A 20,548-nucleotide genomic window follows, 5' to 3' on the forward strand; every position below is an offset into this window, starting at 1 on the left:
ACGTCGCAGATTTACCTTTGACCTTTGACCTTTGACCTTTGTGGCTACAGAATGATCAGGTCCTCTGTGTCTCTGATTGGCTGTTTCCGGCGTGGACTCTCTCACCTCCTCCTGCTGCTGCTGCTGCTGACGGATGAAGAGCATCATCATCATCATCATCATCATCATCATCTGCTGTGACTCAGTCTGAACAAACGCTTCTATAAATACGCAGCGTCGCTCTGAGCCGAGCCGGGCCGACCCACGGAGAGCTGCTCTCCGTCTGAGGGTGTGTGTGTGTGTGTGTGTGTGTGAGAGACGGAGGGATTATTATTATTTTGTTATTATTATTGTTATATATATATCTGTGATGGGATTATTTCTGGATGTGGTTTAATCCCTTCCTGCATCTTTTAATCTGTCGTCCCACAGGAGCTGGACTCATCCTGGCTCTCAACAGGAGCCTGAGCCAGGGCCGTTGTCTAGGGGAGAAAGGTGATGATAACTCTAGGGGCCCAGCGCCCAGTGGGGCCCAAAAAAAACCCCAGTAGTCTAATCTTTGTACGACTGATTTATTCTGCGTAAGACCCTGACTAATACTCACAGTACACTGTAAAAACTCTACATCTTTCCAAGAATATTTGTCTTATTTCTTGTCCAAATGTCTCATTTCTAGTCAAAACTAATCTCTTTCCACTTAAAATAAGACTCATCACCTAAAAATTCACTTGTTTTTAGATAATTTTCACTTAAATTCACAATAAATAGAAAAATCTGCCAGTGAAAGTAAGTTTTTTGTGCTTGTAATATAGAAGAAAAACTTGCTCCACTATCAGATTTTTCTACTTATTCCAAGTGAAAATCTGCTTGAAAGAAGTAAAAAAAAGTGTCTAAAAACAAGCTACTTTTAATATGATGAGTCTTATTTTAAGTATAATGAGATTTGTTTTGACTAGAAATGACATTTTGACCAGAAATAAGACAAATATTCTTGCTAAGACACTTGAGTTTTTGCAGTGTAATGCTGCATTAGCATCAAAACAAAGAAGGCTAAATAAAAAACGATAATACATACGTAGTCTAAGAAAAAAAAAAGGGAAAAGTTAGGGGGAGGGGCCCACTTTAGTATTCTTTAAGGGGGCCCAGAATTCCTAGCAACGGCCCTGGCCTGAGTCAACTCTGATGGACATTAACAGAGTTACTGAGTTTCATATTAATATTATTATACATCATATTTTACATTAAATTTACATATTTGTAGTTTTTCAATATAAAATGTGAATTATAGCCTATTGTATTTCATCTTTCTGGATTGACTGATACGTACGTTTGTATTCTTTGTCTCAGGTGTCGTTGTGAAATTAAAACAAGACGTCGGCCTCTCTGACGTGAAGTTTACAACACTAGTGTGTGTTTGTGTGTGTGTATGTGTGTGTGTATGTGTCATGACACACGCGTTGTAAAGGAACAGGAAGTGAGTGTGACTCAGTTTTAACAAGTTCAAAATAGCAACAATAATAATAATAATAATAATCATGATGAGTTATTGGATCTTCATCAGCAGCTGTTTGTTCTTTTCTCCTGGTCTGTCAACATCATGACACACTGACCTGACCCACCCACACACACACACACGCACGCACACACACACACACACACACACACACACACACACACACACACACCATATGCCGTGGGTGTTGGCAGCCTCCCTGTGTAATAAATGGAAGTAAACGGAGACAAGGTTGAAGCGTGGGCGAACTGACAGAAGTGTGTCTTTTGTGTGTGTGTGTGTGTGTGTGTGTGTATATTTATCTGTGTGTGTCTTTTTTTATACGTGTATGTGCGTGTGTGTCTCCTAGCAACCAACACACTTCAGTCTTTTGTGTGTGTGTGTGTGTGTGTCCATGTGTGTTGAGCCAATAGAGCCGTAGCACTGTGAAGAATCTGATGCAACAGGTGAGATGGATGGATGGATGGATAGATAGATAGATAGATAGATAGATAGATAGATAGATAGATAGATAGATAGATAGATAGATAGATAGATAGATAGATAGATAGATAGATATAACGATAGATAGATAGATAGATAGATAGATAGATAGATAGATAGATAGATAGTAGATAGATAGATAGATAGATAGATAGATAGATAGATAGATAGATAGATAGATAGATAGATAGATTGATTGATGCTCCTCTGCAGGTCATCTTGTCCTCTGATGATGATGTGAAGTTGATCATTAAAAACTTTATTGTCACTGAAGATGTTTCTATTTTTTTCTATCTTTATCTTTAAATTCTGTCTTTGTCCCTATGAGCTGTTTTTTTATTGATCCCCAGAAGAGGAAGAAGATGAAGAAACGTCACGGTTACCATGGCAGCAACAACAACAACAACAGGCCTGCAGCTTGTATACAGACAGCTCCTCTCTGTTATTGGCTGCTATAATATCAATAAAGAATCAATTATCAGAATTGGAGAAGCACAAACGTTGGTGAAGCTCAGTCTGAGCTTTGTAAAATAAAAGCATTTGGATCTAATCTGATCTGGTTTAGTAACTTGTTGTGGCCGAAAAGCTTTTATTTTGAAGGGGAGGAACACTTTTCTTTTTTTTCTTTCTTTCTTTTCTTTTTTTTGAATGGACTTGACTTGATGAACCGAACTGAACCGGGATCAGCTGAGTGAGTGTGGTTTGGTCCAGGAGTTTCCCTTCTTCTCCTCCTCTCTCCTCTCTCCTCCTCTTCCTCCTCCTCCTCTGCTCTTCCTCCTCTCTCCTCCTCCTCCTCTTCCTCCTCTCTCCTCCTCCACACCTCCTCCTCTCCTCCTCCTCCTCCTCTTCCTCCTCCTCCTCTCTCCTCCTCTCTCCTCTTCCTCCTCTCCTTTCTCCTCTTCCTCCTCTCTCCTCCTCCTCCTCTCTCCTCTTCCTCCTCCTCCTGCTCTTCCTCCTTTCTCCTCCTCCTCTCTCCTCTTCCTCCTCCTCTCTCCTCCTCCTCCTCTCTCCTCCTCTCTTCTCCTCCTCTCTCTCCTCCTCTTCCTCCTCCTCCTCTTCCTCCTCTTCCTCCTCTCTTCTCCTCCTCTCTCTCCTCCTCCTCTTCTCTCCTCCTCTTCCTCCTCCTCTTCCTCCTCTCCTCTCTTCCTCCTCCTCCTCCTCTCCTCCTCCTCTCCTCTCCTCCTCCTCTCCTCTCTTCCTCCTCCTCTCCTCTCTTCCTCCTCCTCTCCTCTCCTCCTCCTCTCCTCTCTTCCTCCTCCTCCTCCTCTCCTCCTCCTCCTCCTCTCCTCCTCCTCTCTCCTCTCCTCTCTCCTCCTCCTCCTCCTCCTCTCCTCTCTCCTCTCTTCCTCCTCCTCTCCTCCTCCTCCTCTCCTCTCTCCTCTCTTCCTCCTCCTCTCCTCCTCCTCCTCCTCCTCTCCTCCTCTCCTCCTCTCTTCCTCCTCCTCCTCCTCTCCTCCTCTCCTCCTCTCTTCCTCCTCTTCCTCCTCTCTCCTCCTCCTCCTCCTCCTCCTCTCTCCTCCTCCTCCTCCTCCTCTCCTCTCTCCTCCTCTCTTCCTCCTCCTCTCCTCCTCCTCCTCCTCTCCTCCTCTCCTCCTCTCCTCCTCCTCCTCCTCCTCCTCTCTTCCTCCTCCTCTCCTCCTCTCTCCTCCTCTCCTCCTCCTCCTCCTCCTCTCTCCTCCTCCTCCTCCTCCTCCTCTCTCCTCCTCCTCCTCCCGTGTTGACGTCCGCGGCTCAGTCACCGCTGCTCTCCGGTCCAGTCATGTAGTCACTGTGGCTGCTCCTCTCTCTCTCTCTTTTTATTTCATATTTCATCCTCCCTTCTCTTCTCTTCTCGTCCTCCCTCCTCCGCGCTGCATGTTCTCTCTCTCCTCTCTGTCGGAAACTTATTGTTTCTCTCTCACGCTTTCTTTCTCTTTTCTTTTTTCTTTTCTTATTATTATTACCGCGGACTTTTTTTTCCGTGCGCCACCGCTGCTGCTCTCTCCTTCTCTCCTTCTCTCCTTCTTTCTCTCCTTCTCTCTCCGGTCACTCACTCTCTCCACCGCTGAGACTCCTCATTTAATTGTTTCCCAGCGCGGTTGTTGTTAAACCTCCGGGGAGAGAAGAGAGAAAAAAAACAGAAGATCTTATGAGTGCGCCTCCGCTGATCCGAGCGCCCAGCCCGCTCCCGTTCTCAGGGGGGACCAGCACCAGCAGCAGCACCTCCTCTACCGCGGGAGGAGGAGGAGGAGGAGGAGGAGGAGATGGAGGAGGAGGAGGAGGTGGAGGAGGTGTGATCTCCTTCCACATCCAGATCGGTCTGAGCCGGGAGCCGGTGCTGCTGGACGCCGCCGAGCTGAGCCTGAGCCAGGTCCGGGAGGTGGCGTGCTCCATCGTGGACCAGAAGGTAAAACAATCATCAATGATCAATATAATCAATGATCAATGATCAGAAGCTCTGAGCTCCTGTAGCACAAGTTGTCACACTGTTGAGAAGTTTTCCTGTGTGTGTGTGTGTGTGTGTGTGGCAGCAGCAGGTGTGAGTGGAGCTCAGCAGAGACAGAACAGAGAGGGAAACTATAACTCACATCCAGATGTTCAGGGACAGACATAACAGAGCACATCTGTATGTGTGGAGGCCTCGGTGGCTAAATGCTAAGCTAACATGATGATCAATAGCTACCATGTGAATCATCATGTGATAGTGACGTTTAGTTCTAATAAACCAAACAAACTCAGCTGATTGTCAAACCCACTAACAGGAACCTCGAAGGAGTTTAAATCGAAAGCAACTGGATTTATTTGGTTATTTTTCGCTTTCGATGCTTTCGATTTAAACTCCTTTGAGATACTATGACCTGGACAAATGAGGATATGCACAGGCTTCACTAACAGGAAGCTGTCTGCACAACTTCTAAAGTCAACAAGAAGAACAACTAAAGGTCCCGTCAGAGCCCGATCGGTACCCGGAACAAAATCCACTTCAGGCGACCTGCTCCAAACAACAACATTAGCATTGAAGCAGCTAAAAGTCGCTGTAGCGCTGTTAAAACGTCATTTTTATTAATTTTCAATATTTTTTTATGCGAGAAAGTCACTGTTTAGAGTCCCAATCTGTAGTCAGTCAGTTTATCCAAATTACGTCTGTTTGGAAGTTTGCTCCGACGTTTTGGGAGAAGTGTAGAGCCATTGGAGTAGCGACCGGAGCAGCCGGCCTACTGAGGTGATCGAACCTGTGATCGGCCGGTCAGCCTGCGTCCTCATCCCGGGGGAGAAAAGTGAAGCTTCAGGTGTGTGCTGGTCAGAGGAGCAGCGCTGACTCGGCGCTGTCTGTACGTACAGAATCACCACATTTACATCAATAAATAAATGTTTTACAATTAAAGCAGAAGTAAGCTGAATGTTTGTGTTAATATAAGTCTTAAATAGTTGTATCTTCCGACAGCAATCACTTCTATAGAGTGTTTGGTCTGAAACACGGGTCTGTCAGTCACTCTGCTCTGCTCTGAGCCCAGGAGAAAACTTTCCTTGTATCCTACAACCTTTATCCAATGAGGAGAGAGAACGGCATAAAGGGGCAGTCCTCTCTGTGTGTGCAGCCAAGGGATGCGCCTGAATGTGGTGACGTAGGGACGAGGACGGGGACTGCTAACTCCATCTGCTGACAGGAAGTTAGAGCCAAAACCACCGGATCGCTTACTACTGCTTTAACTGATCGGTCTGCATTAAATTTAATTCAATCAGAAATAGAACAGAGGGAAACTCATTGAGACGTGCTTGTGTTTTTCCTCAAAGAACGTCTCTGTTTTCGTGCATCGGGCGTCTTTCGTAAAGTAAAAGAAGGGAGACATGCGCATGTGTAGAAGTGTCTGGAACGGATGTTGTTCTGGGTACTGATCGAGCACTGACAAGAACAACTAAAGGCCTCAGACCGGTCCCTCGCTTTATCGTGTCTCCAGAAACAGCTCAGTTTTGTTGCACATTTGTGTCTTTGCATGTGTTTTCCTAAGCTGCAGTGGTTTGAACGCTTCGGGCCACCGTACAGAACTCATCAGCTCTTTAGCTTCTCTTCATGAGGACAAGGAGTTCCTGTTGTGTTGGGAGTAGATTTCTCAACGGGCCTGAAAATTACAACCTGAACCGACCCGACGGAGCCCGACACACCGGCATTAAAGGGACAACGAGGAGTTTATCCGTCGGCAGAACGAAAAATTCCGCGACAATAAAAAAGTCTCATATTAATGTGGATGAATCTACGTTACCACTTGTTAATGGTCCATTTTAGATAAATCTATGGTTTTGTCTCTATGGTTATTTTGTTATTATTAGTGGTGGTGGAAATGCTGGGCGAGCCGACCAGCGTTTCTTTACTTTCGGTTTCGTGGCGAGTCATGAGAATAACGCCGCCGAATCTCCGTTTATGGTGGGAACTACGACGGTATGTGATCGTCTTCCAACCTCTGACTTTAATTCTTGATGAATGAAAACATGAGTCTGTCTTGCGCCGGTCAAAGAATTTCACGGTGCGGAGGCTCATAAATGTAGTGTGAAAACACTTCGCTTTTCCAAAACTCCTCGTTGTCCCTTTAACTATCTACCTGAACCCGGCCCGGCCTGGAAAAAAAAAAAAAGTGGCGTGCTTTCTTTGCAGCGGGTGGTGGAGTAGTCTATCTATCGTTGCCATTTTCCGGCAGTAATGTTTCAGTGGTTCTGCCACAGCAGCACAAGATGCAGAGTTGGATATTTCAATCAGGACAGACCATTTACGACAAGAGAGCCAGGTTTGAGGATGAAGATGAAATTACATTTATTGTGCACAAAATAGACTTTGGCGCTTAGACCACGGGGTGTAGACCAGCTGAGTAAACTGATCTGGGGATGAGAAGCTTGCATCTGAAGAAGTTATATCCCCCCCGGGCCGAGACACTGGTGGTGGTGGGAAGCTTGAAGTCGCCTGATGAGGGAACTCCTCGGTTGAAGATCCAGGTTAAGACAGTCTGTATCTTGATGGAGGTGGTGCCGGGGTGGAGGTGGGCTGAGAGTTTTGCAAGAATGACGGCTGGATGACAGGAGAGAGAGAGAACTTTTAAATTTGACTCTAATGACTGATTGGTGGAAGAGAAAGAGGATGGCAGACTGTGATTGGTTGAATTATGAGAATGAGGGTGGAGCGAGAGGATAGCGGCAAAGGGCTTTGAGGCGTGCTTAAAGAGATAGTCTTCCTGTCTGAACTTCCGCTTAGCTTCATTTGTCTGAGACTCACACGTGAACAAACAACAATTTACACCAGAAATGTGTTTTCTGAGGGGGAAAAGGAAGCCCGAGGTCCGACCCGACCCGAGTCCCTTTCATAGTTTTTCGACCCGAACACGCGGGTCCGGTCGGGTTTGTCGGGTTGTCGCTGAGGTTGTAGCACGTTTGTTTCTTTGCGTGTTTTTGAGGTTGTAGTGATTTGAATTAGAATTTATTAAAGGATAGCCCCTTGAGATGTAGCATCTCATTTTCAAGGGGGTCCCTGAACAAACATATACATAGAACACACAACAATAACAATACACTACATTACATTGTAGACATACATAACATGACAATACAACAAATACAGACATCTTGCTCACACACTCCCACATATACCACCTCTACCCCCATAAATTTAACAAACAGAATAGAAATATTAAATAACATAGTAGGAATAACGAAATAACAAAATGGAGAAAGAAAGAATAACAATGAATGAATGAATCAATTAAGTAATTGTGAGCCCTCAGGGCCACCGTACCTCTGCCTTCATGAAGGACAGTCCTGTCTCTTCTGCTTAAAGTAGATGAGACAGAACTGAAGCTCCGCCCCCTCACAGGTACAGTTCATGGCCGTTGCAGCGATGATGTGACGTCGAATCGTACGAGAAGTAGAAAACAAGTAGTTAGACGACATTAAGTGATTATAGACTCTCTCTCTCTCTCACACACACACACACAAACACACACACACACACACACACACACACACACACACACCGTGACGTGTCCATTATCTCTGTTCAGATTCACTAATCGTCTCATTTCAGGTGAAAATCACCTCATTTCCCACAGTGAGGGTGTTACACCTGAACGTGACACACACACACACACACACACACACACTGAAACCTGAGAGCCAGGACGCTAACGGGTTGACAGTGTGCGACACTCACACTCACACTCATGCACTCACACACACACACACACACACACACACACAGGCTGTTTGTCTTCAGGGGGAAGTGAAGTGCAGCAGGTCACTGCAGCGACACCTGTTCACACACACACACACACACACACCTGTGTGACATCGCTCGCAACATGCGACACTTAACACTTCAAATGAACTGATTAACAGGAGAAGGTGTGTGTGTGTGTGTGTGTGTGTGTGTGTGTTGTGTGTGTGTGACAACAGGTTCATCTGGCTTCTATCTTTTTAATAAACGCTCTTAAAACTCTGCAAAGATCAAAGTTTGACGCCAGTGTTTGGTTTCTATCCGTCTCCGTGGTAACGAGCGGGCTCAGAGAGGCTGTGGTGATTGTGAAGGACGCTGAGGGATGATCGGTGTGTGTGTGTGTGTGTGTGATGAGTTGCTGGTCGGTGCTTCAGAGTGTTTTAGAGGAAGGAGACGGTTCATGTTGGATTACTTCCTGTCACGTGACCCCGTCTGTCCGTCCTGGGTGATGATCCCTCCTCTGTTGCTCACCCTGAGCTTTCTCCTGGTTTTCCCTGTTAAAAGGGTTTTCCATGGAGTTTTTCCTCAGTGGATGTGAGGGTCTAAGGACAGAGGATGTTGTTACGATGCCATGTGAAGCCCTTTGAGACAAACTGTTTGTAAAAACGGGCTATACAAATAAAATTGCCTTGCCTTGCCTTATATTCTTCCATCCATCCATCCGTCCATCCATCCATCCATCCTTTCATCCATCCTTTTGTCCGCCCGCCCGCCCGTCCATCCATCCATCCATCCATCCATCCATCCATCCATCCATCCATCCATCCATCCATCCATCCTTCCTTATATTCTTCCATCCATCCATCTGTCCATCCATCCATCCTTCTATCCGACTGTCTGTCCATCCATTCATCCATCCATCCTTCAGTCCATCCGTTCATCCATCCTTTTGTCCACTCGCCCGCCCGTCCATCCATCCATCCATCCATCCATCATTTCTTTCATCCATCCATCCATCCATCCTTCAGTCCATCAATCCTTCTATCCGACTGTCTGTCCATCCATCCATCCATCCATCCATCCATCCATCCATCCATCCTTCAGTCCATCCATCCTTCTATCCGACTGTCTGTCCATCCATCCATCCATCATTTCTTTCATCCATCCATCCATCCTTCAGTCCATCCATCCATCCATCATTTCTTTCATCCATCCATCCATCCTTCCATCCATCCATCCATCCATCCATCCTCCATCCATCCATCTATCCTCCATCCATCCATCCATCCATCCATCCATCCATCCATCCTTCCATCCATCCATCCATCCATCCATCCATCCATCCATCTATCCTCCATCCATCCATCCATCCATCCATCCATCCTTCCTTCCATCCATCCTTTTATCCATCGACCCATCCATCCATCCTTCAGTCCATCCATCCATCCTTCCATCCATCCATCCATCCATCCATCCTTTTGTCTGCCCGTCCATCCATCCATCCTTCCCTATTCTTCCATCCATCCATCCTTCCCTATTCTTCCATCCATCCATCCATCCATCCTTCCTTCCCTCCTGAAGGATCCTGACCCTCCAGTGAGTTTTCGTCTGAACCTCCTCAGCTGGTTCCTCAGTTCCCTTTGAGGCTTAATGACGTTAAGTAACTCTGATCTTTGAACTTCAAGGCTGCGTTCACTCCAACGCCAGACAAAATAATTAATAAACTAAAAAGAATTGAGACAGCAAAAATGTACGCTCACTGTGGCTCCATATAGACTGATGTGAACGCTGCTGAGATTCTGAGACTCCAGAATCTCAATCTCATTGGTGCCATTGAGTCTCTGATCAGTATTGATTTATATCGGACAGAGTTCAGGTGTTTCAGTTCACAATCAACAAGTTCAGAGAGGTCAAAGGTCGGTTCATACAGATGAAAGGGGATCAGCAGCACACTCACAGGTTGAAGTCGATGGGTGCTCGGCTCAAACGGCAAAGTACAAAAATCCAGGAAATGCTTGACGTTTAAATACTGTCAGCTAATTATCACTTTCCGCTTTTCAAAATAAAACTTTTCAAAATAGGCTAAAATTTACACAAATGTATACAAATTAACAAAACACAAATCAAATCATATTGACCCGTGACCCTAGTGCAGGATAAGTGGTATAGAAAATGAATGAATGAATGAATGAATCATATTGCACAGCGAAGTAAATAAAGTGCGTATGAAAAATAAAGGCCATAAAGCCCAGTGACGTAGGTAAAGTGCATAATGCTGAATATAAAAAATAAAAAGTGTGACAAAATTCAGATCATAAAGCACAGTTAAGTAGATAACGCCCATATGAAAACTACCAGAGTAATCAGGTTCAGATCTAAAGTCATCTACCTTTATTTTGAAGGAGCTTTAATACAAACATCTACCTTTATACTGAAGAGAGATTTAACATTTTTATCATTAAGTGACAGGAACTTAAACCAGTTAAAGAAAAAAATACAAAAAACATAATCAGTAGAACCATGAGAGCTAATAGGATCTGTTGTAGAAGCTTTAAAAGCTAAAAGATAAACAAACAGACATAACAAAATAGGTGAGCCACAGAATATGTAATTAAAACACGACCATTTATGGATAATAATAATAATCATTTTTAAAAAGTTCATACAGATGAAAAAGAACCAGTTCGTCAAATCAGAGTTCAGGCTGAGGAAACATGAAAACGCTGAGTCATGATGGAAACTACTTGTGTTCTGTTTGTCCATCACATTAGTTGCCTACGTGTGTCTGACTCTGAACCGTCGCTACCGCGGCGTCGTATCTACTGTTGATGCTGATGCTGGCCCGTTTCCATGGAGACGTGATGCAGCGTGACGCAACAACTGTTGTAAAACTCTGCAGAGTAAAACTGAGAGTGTGAGCGCGGTCGGTCGGTGTGAGTTAAGAAAGATTTATTAGAGTCGGTTTGTTGAGTTGATGATGAAGATGTGTGTTTCTTTTTTTTTTTTTTTTTACCAGCTCTTGTTTCCCTCTCTAACACACACACACACACACACACGCACACAAAGACACACACACACACACACACCTATGCTGCTCTCACTGTAATAATAAAGCCGTGTGTGCTGTGTGTTTCTGTCAGTAGCGGTTTCTCCTTGTTGCCTGGCAACTGATGATGATTGCGACTGTGAAGTGTCCTTCTGAGGGCCATTATGAGACACACACACACACACACACACACACACACACACACACACACACACACACTGAATGAAGCAGAAGAGAACAGATGTGTGTGTGTGTGTGTGTGTGTGTTCTCTCTCCGCCTCATTGTTCTCTCTCTTTCATCTTCACTTTTCTCATCCATTCATGTCTCTGTTCGTCTTCCTCTCCCTCTTTTATAACAGAATCACTCATGTGACGTTCATGAACATCTCGAAAACTCTGTTTCATGTTTCACCCTAAATTCAGAGCAGACAGAAGAAGAAGAAGAAGAAAAAGAGGAGTAATGTTTTTTAATCTCTTCTCTCTGGAGCTCTAGTAACAACAGGTCGGTGTCAGCCAATCAGAAGAGAGGATGAGGAGGCTCTCTCTCTTCTGATTGGCTGACTGTTTTCTAAAGTGATCCAATTTTTAAAAAAAAAACAGAGCAGGTTTAAGAATAAAACACTCTAAGTTGTTGTTGGATGGATGTTTGGGTCCAGGTGGTGAGGGGGCGGGGCTTAGTTGTGACATCACAAAGTGACAGGAAGTCCTGACGGCTGGTTTTAAGGCTCAGTTTCTGAATACAGGCTGTGTGCATTTCTCTGTGGACTGAGGCTTTGATACTTTCACAGTATTAATATAGAACCTAGAGCTGCTTTATAATCACACTACACATGGACATCTACCTTTATACTGTATGGAGCTTTAACACAAACATCTACCTTTATACTGTATGGAGCTTTAACACAAACATCTACCTTTATACTGTATGGAGCTTTAATACAAACATCTACCTTTATACTGTATGGAGCTTTAACACAAACAGCTACCTTTATACTGTATGGAGCTTTAACACAAACAGCTACCTTTATACTGTATGGAGCTTTAACACAAACAGCTACCTTTATACTGTATGGAGCTTTAACACAAACATCTACCTTTATACTGTATGGAGCTTTAACACAAACATCTACCTTTATTTTGAAGGAGCTTTAACACAAACATCTACCTTTATACTGTATGGAGCTTTAACACAAACATCTACCTTTATACTGTATGGAGCTTTAACACAAACATCTACCTTTATACTGTATGGAGCTTTAATACAAACATCTACCTTTATACTGTATGGAGCTTTAACACAAACATCTACCTTTATACTGTATGGAGCTTTAACACAAACATCTACCTTTATACTGTATGGAGCTTTAACACAAACATCTACCTTTATACTGTATGGAGCTTTAATACAAACATCTACCTTTATTTTGAAGGAGCTTTAACACAAACATCTACCTGTAGTGTTTAAATTCAAAGTAATTCATTTAAATTTCCAATGAATGAACGAGTGGATCAACATAGAAACAAACAGAACAGTAGCAACAGCAATCAGTCTGTACATCTGTTTGTGTGTGTGTGTGTGTGTGTGTGTGTGTGTGTGTGTGTGTGTGTGTGTGTGTGTGTGTGTGTGTGAATATTCATCAGGTCTTTGACTCCTTTCATCAGAGCCTATTGTCAAGTAACCTCCCTCCCTCCCTCGCTCTTTCTCTCTTTCTCTTTCACTCTGTTCAGTTCTCGCCCAGTCTCAGGTTCATACATCATAAGAAGAAGCTCATCTCACACACACACACACACACACACACGCACACACGCACACACACTAACCCTTTATGAAAGGCATCATGCGGCATGTCTTGTCGTCATGGTGACATCCCTCTCTCATCCCTCTCTCAGGTGTTTCTGATGCAGCACGTCGCCGCTTTCATTCGCCGGCCTGTTTTATGTCGTTATCGTCGTGTTGCAGGCTCCTGTCGCCTAGCAACCACGTGTTTTTTTGTTGTTTTTTGTTGTTTTTAACAATCGAATCGGTAACTGAGCTAAAAAACTCAACACAATGAGACTGATGAACATGTTATTTCCTGCGCTATGAATCATGGGATAGGTTGGATAGATTCTCGTGTGTGTGTGTGTGTGTGTGTGTGTGTGTGTGTGTGTGTCATTGTGGTTATATTTCCACATTAAAATATATTTCTAATAAAGAAGCAGCAGAAAAGTCGTACAACTTTTTTTTTTAGCTGCACTGCAAAAACTCAAAATCTTTCCAAGAATATTTGTCTTATTTCTTGTCAAAATGTCTCATTTCTAGTCAGAACTAATCTCTTTACACTTAAAATAAGACTCATCACCTAAAAATTAACTTGTTTTTAGATCATTTACACTTGTTTCAAACTAATTTTCACTTGAAATAAGTAGAAAAATCTGCCAGTGAAAGCAAGTTTTTTGTGCTTGTAATAAGAAAGAAAAACTTGCTCCACTATCAGATTCTTCTACTTATTTCAAGTGAAAATCTGCTTGAAAGAAGTAAAAAGTGTCTAAAAACAAGATACTTTTAATGTGATGAGTCTTATTTTAAATATAATGAGATTTGTTTAGACTAGAAATGACATTTTGACTAGAAATAAGACAAATATTCTTGGTAAGAGTTTGAGTTTTTGCAGTGTTCCATGTTTTTTAAGTATGTGGAACTACGAGTCGACAGGAAGTGATGTCATGATTCGTTGTGTTACAGAGAGATTGTGATAAATTGATCGGTTCACACTTCCTGCGCTATGAACCATGGGATAGGTTCGACCGGGAAGGACATTGTTTTTTCATTCTCGCTGTTTTTTCGTGGGGGCGGAGCCAGTGATTTGATTCAGTGTGTGTGTGTGTGTGTGTGTGTGTGTGTGTGTGTCATTGTGGTTATATTTCCACATCAAAATGTATTTCTAATAAAGAAGCAGCAGAAAAGTCGTAGCCTACAACTTTTTTTTAGCTGCACTGCAAAAACTCAAAATCTTTCCAAGAATATTTGTCTTATTTCTTGTCCAAATGTCTCATTTCTAGTCAAAACTAATCTCTTTCCACTTAAAATAAGACTCATCACCTAAAAATGAACTTGTTTTTAGATCATTTTCACTTGTTTCAAACTAATTTTCACTTGAAATAAGTAGAAAAATCTGCCAGTGAAAACAAGTTTTTTGTGCTTGTAATAAGAAAGAAAAACTTGCTCCACTATCAGATTTTTCTACTTATTTCAAGTGAAAATCTGCTTGAAAGAAGTAAAAAGTGTCTAAAAACAAGCTGCTTTTTAATGTAATGAGTCTTATTTTAAGTAGAATGAGATTTGTTTTGACTAGAAATGACATTTTGACTAGAAATAAGACAAATATTCTTGGTAAGATTTTGAGTTTTTGCAGTGTGCCATGTTTTTTAAGTATGTGGAACTACGAGTCGACAGGAAGTGATGTCATGAGTCGTTGTGTTACAGAGAGATTGTGATGAATTGATCGGTTCACACTTTGATCAGACACATTATTTTATTTTGGAGCTTTCAACAACAACAATAAATTGAGACAAACAGTGAGACAAACTTTGATGACGGCTGCTGTAGCTACAAAGACTCCAGTACCCATGATGCTTTGCAGCGCGGCGGCGGCGGCCTCGGAGCTGCTGTCAATCAAACGGCTCAGAGAAGAAAAGACCAGAGAAGCTGAAGAGGATGGAGGAGAGGAATCAGCCTTGAGTTCCTGCTGCCATGACAACAAGAGCGGCACCGCTGCTGCTATGGTGACACCCCAACCCCCCACTCCTTGACACACACACACACACACACACACACACACACACACACACACACACACACACACAAATAAAAATGTACCTATGAAGTGTTGAGGATTTGACAGGCAGCAGCAGCAGGTTTTCATATTTCTGGTTCAGCCCGTCGTCATGGTAACCAGGTGATGCTGGTGATGCAGGTGGGGTGGGGGGGGGTGGGGGGGCACAGTAAGAGCCTGGGGGGCCCCGACATAGACCACAGACCACAGTGAACTATTATGGTCTGCTCTATTATTATTGTTATTATTGACATGACATCGAGACGTCTGATTGGACGAGAGTTGTTTCCATTAATTAATTAGAAGACGAAGAGGAAAAAAAAGAAAAAGAGGAGGAGGAAGGAGAGAAAAAAGAAGAAAAAGGGGAAGAAGAAGAGGAGAAGAAAAAGAAAATGAAGAGAAAAAAGAAGAAACAGGAAGAAGAGAAAGAAGAGGAAAAGAAAAAGAAGAAACAGGAAGAAGAGAAAGAAGAGGAAAAAGAAAAAGGGGGAAAAGAAGGAACAGGAAGAAGAGAAAGAAGAGGAAAAGAAAAAGGGGGAAAAGAAGAAACAGGAAGAAGAGAAAGAAGAGGAAAAGAAAAAGGGGGAAAAGAAGAAACAGGAAGAAGAGAAAGAAGAGGAAAAAGAAAAGGGGGAAAAGAAGAAACAGGAAGAAGAGAAAGAAGAGGAAAAAGAAAAGGGGAAAAAGAAGAAACAGGAAGAAGAGAAAGAAGAGGAAAAGAAAAGGGGAAAAAGAAGAAACAGGAAGAAGAGAAAGAAGAGGAAAAAGACAAGGGGAAAAAGAAGAAACAGGAAGAAGAGAAAGAAGAGGAAAAAGACAAGGGGAAAAAGAAGAAACAGGAAGAAGAGAAAGAAGAGGAAAAATAAAAGGGGGAAAAAGAAGAAACAGGAAGAAGAGAAAGAAGAGGAAAAAGAAAAGCGGAAAAAGAAGAAACAGGAAGAAGAGAAAGAAGAGGAAAAGAAAAAGGGGGAAAAGAAGAAACAGGAAGAAGAGAAAGAAGAGGAAAAAGACAAGGGGGAAAAGAAGGAACAGGAAGAAGAGAAAGAAGAGGAAAAAGAAAAGGGGAAAAAGAAGAAACAGGAAGAAGAGAAAGAAGAGGAAAAAGAAAAGGGGGAAAAGAAGAAACAGGAAGAAGAGAAAGAAGAGGAAAAAGAAAAGAGGGAAAAAGAAGAAACAGGAAGAAGAGAAAGAAGAGGAAAAAGAAAAGCGGAAAAAGAAGAAACAGGAAGAAGAGAAAGAAGAGGAAAAAGAAAAGGGGAAAAAGAAGAAACAGGAAGAAGAGGAGGAAAAGAAAAAGGGGAAGAAAAAAAGAAAAAGTAGAAGAGAAAGGAGAAGAAACAGGAAGAAGAGGAAAATAAAAAGGAGAAGAAGATGAAGAGAAAAGAGAAGAAACAAAATAAGAGAAAGAAGAGGAAAAAGAAAAAGGGGAAGACGAAGAAGAGGAAAAGAAAAAGGAGAGGAAGAAAAAGATGAAGAGAAGAAAAAGAACAAACAGGAAAAAGAGAAAGAGGGAGAACAAGAAGCTCGGATTGATACTTCAGAGGAAATAATGTTTACGTATGTGTTGCTATGGGCGACAGTCCAGTCCAGCATCAGTCCAGTTGTGTGACTCTGTGTGTGTGTGTGTGTGTGTGTGTGTGTGTGTGTGTGTGTGGACGTTGGATGGAATTGAACCTGTGACATCATCATCAGCCCTTTACCCTGATTGGTTGATGAGGAGCCGTCACTTAATTAATTAAACAGAGTTAGAGTGTAAAGTCTGATGATGATGAATGAACTAATGAAGTCATTTATTCCGCTGATGAAGATCAGAGCTCGTTGTCTCGGTGTCGTTACGCGTAATTACAAACAGCCTCGTCAAATTAAAGGTTCACGACCAGAACAAACATTCAAACACGACTCCACTGTCGCTTTGACTCGCTGCTGCACTGCACAAACTCATTTCATTTCATAACCTTTATTTAAACTCGGAGATATATTGAGGAGTAACCTCATTTACAGTATTCATGGGAGCAGTGACGTCACGTTGAAGGGACCGCCGCCATATTTGTGTCCGATTTGACAGGTCTCCTCATATGACAGCATGCAAAGCGCAGGATGGAAATTACCATTTCTTGACAAAATGACAGGGTTTCATACATCCTGTCTGGGTTTATATCTCTATAACAACAGACACACTCTATAGGACGAATCTCCTTGTTGTTTACAACTACTTCCGGGTAGAAAACCAGCATTCGAACAATAGTGACGGACGAGAGTTTCGCTATATATAGCTATATAATTTTTCATGTCACTATATCGCCGTTTAGACTAATCTGATGTTTGTTAAGTCTATAAAACCAATGACTGGACAAACATTACTATTTAAGTGTGCACATTTTTGTAATTAGTCATGGTTATCAGAGATTGACCGGGCTAACGGTTAGCTACCTGTTTAACTTTAATAACTCAGTGACTCAATGAATAAACGCTCCATGAAAAAATATTTTCTCCAGCGGATATCTGAGTTCCAACATGACTGAGCTAACTGGAGTAGTTTCATGTCGTGTCCCACAACGGGAGGGTTTTAACAGCTGACGTCCTGCTGTTAGCGTAGCTGCCGCCGTTAGCTTAGCTACCGTTAGCTGTCCCTGTCAGCTGAGCCACTGATGCTTTCTAGACACTGTGATTCCCCCAAACTGAATAAATACAACACATAGCAACACAAAACACACACACAGATATAGTAATGTTTCTTCAATCATTTCAGATTTGTCTAAACGGTGATAGGGCGTGAATATATATATATCTAAACTCTCGTTCGTTACTATTTATCTCATTCAAATTACGTGCTGGTTTTCTACCAGGAAGTAGAATGTAAACAACAAGGCGATTCGGTCTATATTATCCCACTTATTACACAGTTTATGAATTAACTAATTAATTTGAGACGTAATGTTGATCAAAGTCCTTAGTCCGGTCACTTCTCCGCTGTTTGCTCCTCACCCTCCTCCTGTCGACTCGTGTGTAGTTGTTTTCAACGAGCTTTTGATAATCAATCAGTAGATTGATGAATTATCATGTAAATGTTACGATGTGCGCATTTATGTCGTCCTGTCTGTCATAAGAGATTACGGTTACGGGACACGTTTGTGGCCATTCAACCATTTATTCCGCCTATATTTTACGTCTTTTGGGATGGAATAAAACTGCAGTCCGGAGTTTCTTTGGCGACTGCTATCACAGTCAACAGCACATCTTTCAATTTTCGGTCTCTTGCTGATTTCCTCCTACTACTCCACTTGTTCTGGTAACGTGACGCTGTGATCTGTGCCCAGGTCGCCCTGATTCGGACACAAATATGGTGGCGCAGAAACACAGTGACGTCATGTGAATCTAATGAATAGCCGAGATGAAAACACAAAACACACAAGGACAGAAGACAAGACATTTGAAACATACAAAAACATAACAGAAAACCAGAATATAAGTTGAAACATAGTTAAAGGCACGAGCAGTTAGAGGTAAAATAAGATGTAGTTATGGCTTTAAATTGTCCCATTGATAAAAGTGAGGTAAGTTTCAAATGATTCTGCAGAGTGTTCCAGGTTGTAGGTGCAACAGGAAGAGAAGCTGGTCTTTCCCAGTTCGGTGTTAACAGAGGGAAGCTGCAGTGTGAGCCAGTCTTTTGAGCGTGTGCGATAGAGACCTGCATTGAAAGATACTAGTGAGTTAATATAGGATGGTAAGAGACCAGTAAGAGCTTTAAAAATAAATAAAATCCAGTGTCGATCAGCCTGGTAGATAATGAGGGCCATCCAACTTTGGAATACAGGTCACAGTGATGAGTGTTTCTAGTCAAAACAAATATCATTTTACTTGTTTAGACACTTTTTTTTACTTCTTTCAAGCAGATTTTCACTTGAAATAAGTAGAAAAATCTGATAGTGGAGCAAGTTTTTCTTTCTTATTACAAGCACAAAAAACCTGCTTTCACTGGCAGATTTTTCTACTTATTTCAATTGAAAATTTGTTTGAAACAAGTGAAAATGATCTAAAAACAAGTTATTTTTTAGGTGATGAGTCTTATTTATCATTAAGAGTCACTTGTTAAAGCTCCTTCAGAATAAAGGTAGATGTTTGTATTAAAGCTCCTTCAAATTAAAGGTAGACGTTTGTATTAAAGCTCCTTCAGAATAAAGGTAGACGTTTGTATTAAAGCTCCTTCAAATTAAAGGTAGATGTTTAAAGCTCCTTCAGAATAAAGGTAGACGTTTGTATTAAAGCTCCTTCAGAATAAAGGTAGACATTTGTGTTAAAGCTCCTTCAGAATAAAGGCAGACGTTTGTATTGAAGCTCCTTCAAATTAGAAGTTGATGTTTGTATTAAAGCTCCTTCAAATTAAAAGTAGACGTTTGTATTAAAGCTCCTTCAGAATAAAGGTAGACGTTTGTGTTAAAGTTCCTTCAAAATAAAGGTAGAAGTTTGTGTTAAAGCTCCTTCAGAATAAAGGTAGACGTTTGTATTAAAGCTCCTTCAAATTAAAGGTAGATGTTTAAAGCTCCTTCAGAATAAAGGTAGACGTTTGTATTAAAGCTCCTTCAAATTAAAAGTAGATGTTTGTATTAAAGCTCCTTCAAATTAAAAGTAGATGTTTGTATTAAAGCTCCTTCAAATTAAAAGTAGACGTTTGTGTTAAAGTTCCTTCAAAATAAAGGTAGATGTTTGTGTTAAAGCTCCTTCAAAATAAAGGTAGAAGTTTGTATTAAAGCTCCTTCAGAATAAAGGTAGACGTTTGTGTTAAAGCTCCTTCAGAATAAAGGTAGACGTTTGTATTAAAGCTCCTTCAAATTAAAAGTAGATGTTTGTATTAAAGCTCCTTCAAATTAAAAGTAGACGTTTGTATTAAAGCTCCTTCAGAATAAAGGTAGACGTTTGTGTTAAAGTTCCTTCAAAATAAAGGTAGATGTTTGTGTTAAAGCTCCTTCAGAATAAAGGTAGACATTTGTGTTGAAAATTATTTTAAGTGGAAAGAGATTAGCTTTGACTAGAAATAAGACAAATATTCTTGGTAAGATTGTGAGTTTTTGCTGTTTGTAGACTGGATTAACCTGGTCACACCTGGTCTTCTTCCCTCTGCTCTCTCTCTGTGTCTCCATAGTTACCAGAGTGTGGTTTCTATGGGATGTACGAGAAGATCCTGCTGTTCCGTCATGACCAGACGTCGGAGAACGTTCTGCAGCTGCTTCGCTCGGCCGCGCAGATACAGGAGGGAGACCTGGTGGAGGCCGTGCTGTCAGGTGAGCTGCTGCCCTTCAAAATAAAGCTCCACAACACATACATACAGCTGTCAGGTGAGCTGCCCCTTCAAAATAAAACTCCATACAGCTGTCAGGTGAGCTGCCCCTTCAAAATAAAGCTCCACAACACATACATACAGCTGTCAGGTGAGCTGCCCCTTCAAAATAAAACTCCATACAGCTGTCAGGTGAGCTGCCCTTCAAAATAAAGCTCCAAGCAGCTGTCAGGTGAGCTGCCCCTTCAAAATAAAGCTCCAT

General features: G+C 42.1%; 1 protein-coding gene across 1 annotated transcript in view; it reads left to right on the plus strand.

Annotated features, from left to right (window-relative positions):
- The first annotated feature begins 3,661 nt into the window (after positions 1–3,661).
- Positions 3,662–20,548, plus strand: part of prkd1 (protein kinase D1) — a 59,531-nt gene continuing 42,644 nt past the window's right edge. Inside the window, exons 1-2 of the mRNA XM_085767706.1 lie at positions 3,662–4,361; positions 20,152–20,290. Of these exons, the coding sequence (XP_085623832.1) occupies positions 4,104–4,361; positions 20,152–20,290 (397 nt within the window). The 5' untranslated portion in view covers positions 3,662–4,103. The remainder of the gene's footprint in view (positions 4,362–20,151; positions 20,291–20,548) is intronic.

The sequence above is a fragment of the Trachurus japonicus genome, chromosome 22 (assembly GCF_045865225.1).
Source record: "Trachurus japonicus isolate A0001 chromosome 22, Traja_1.0".
NCBI classification, from domain to species: Eukaryota; Metazoa; Chordata; class Actinopteri; order Carangiformes; family Carangidae; genus Trachurus; species Trachurus japonicus.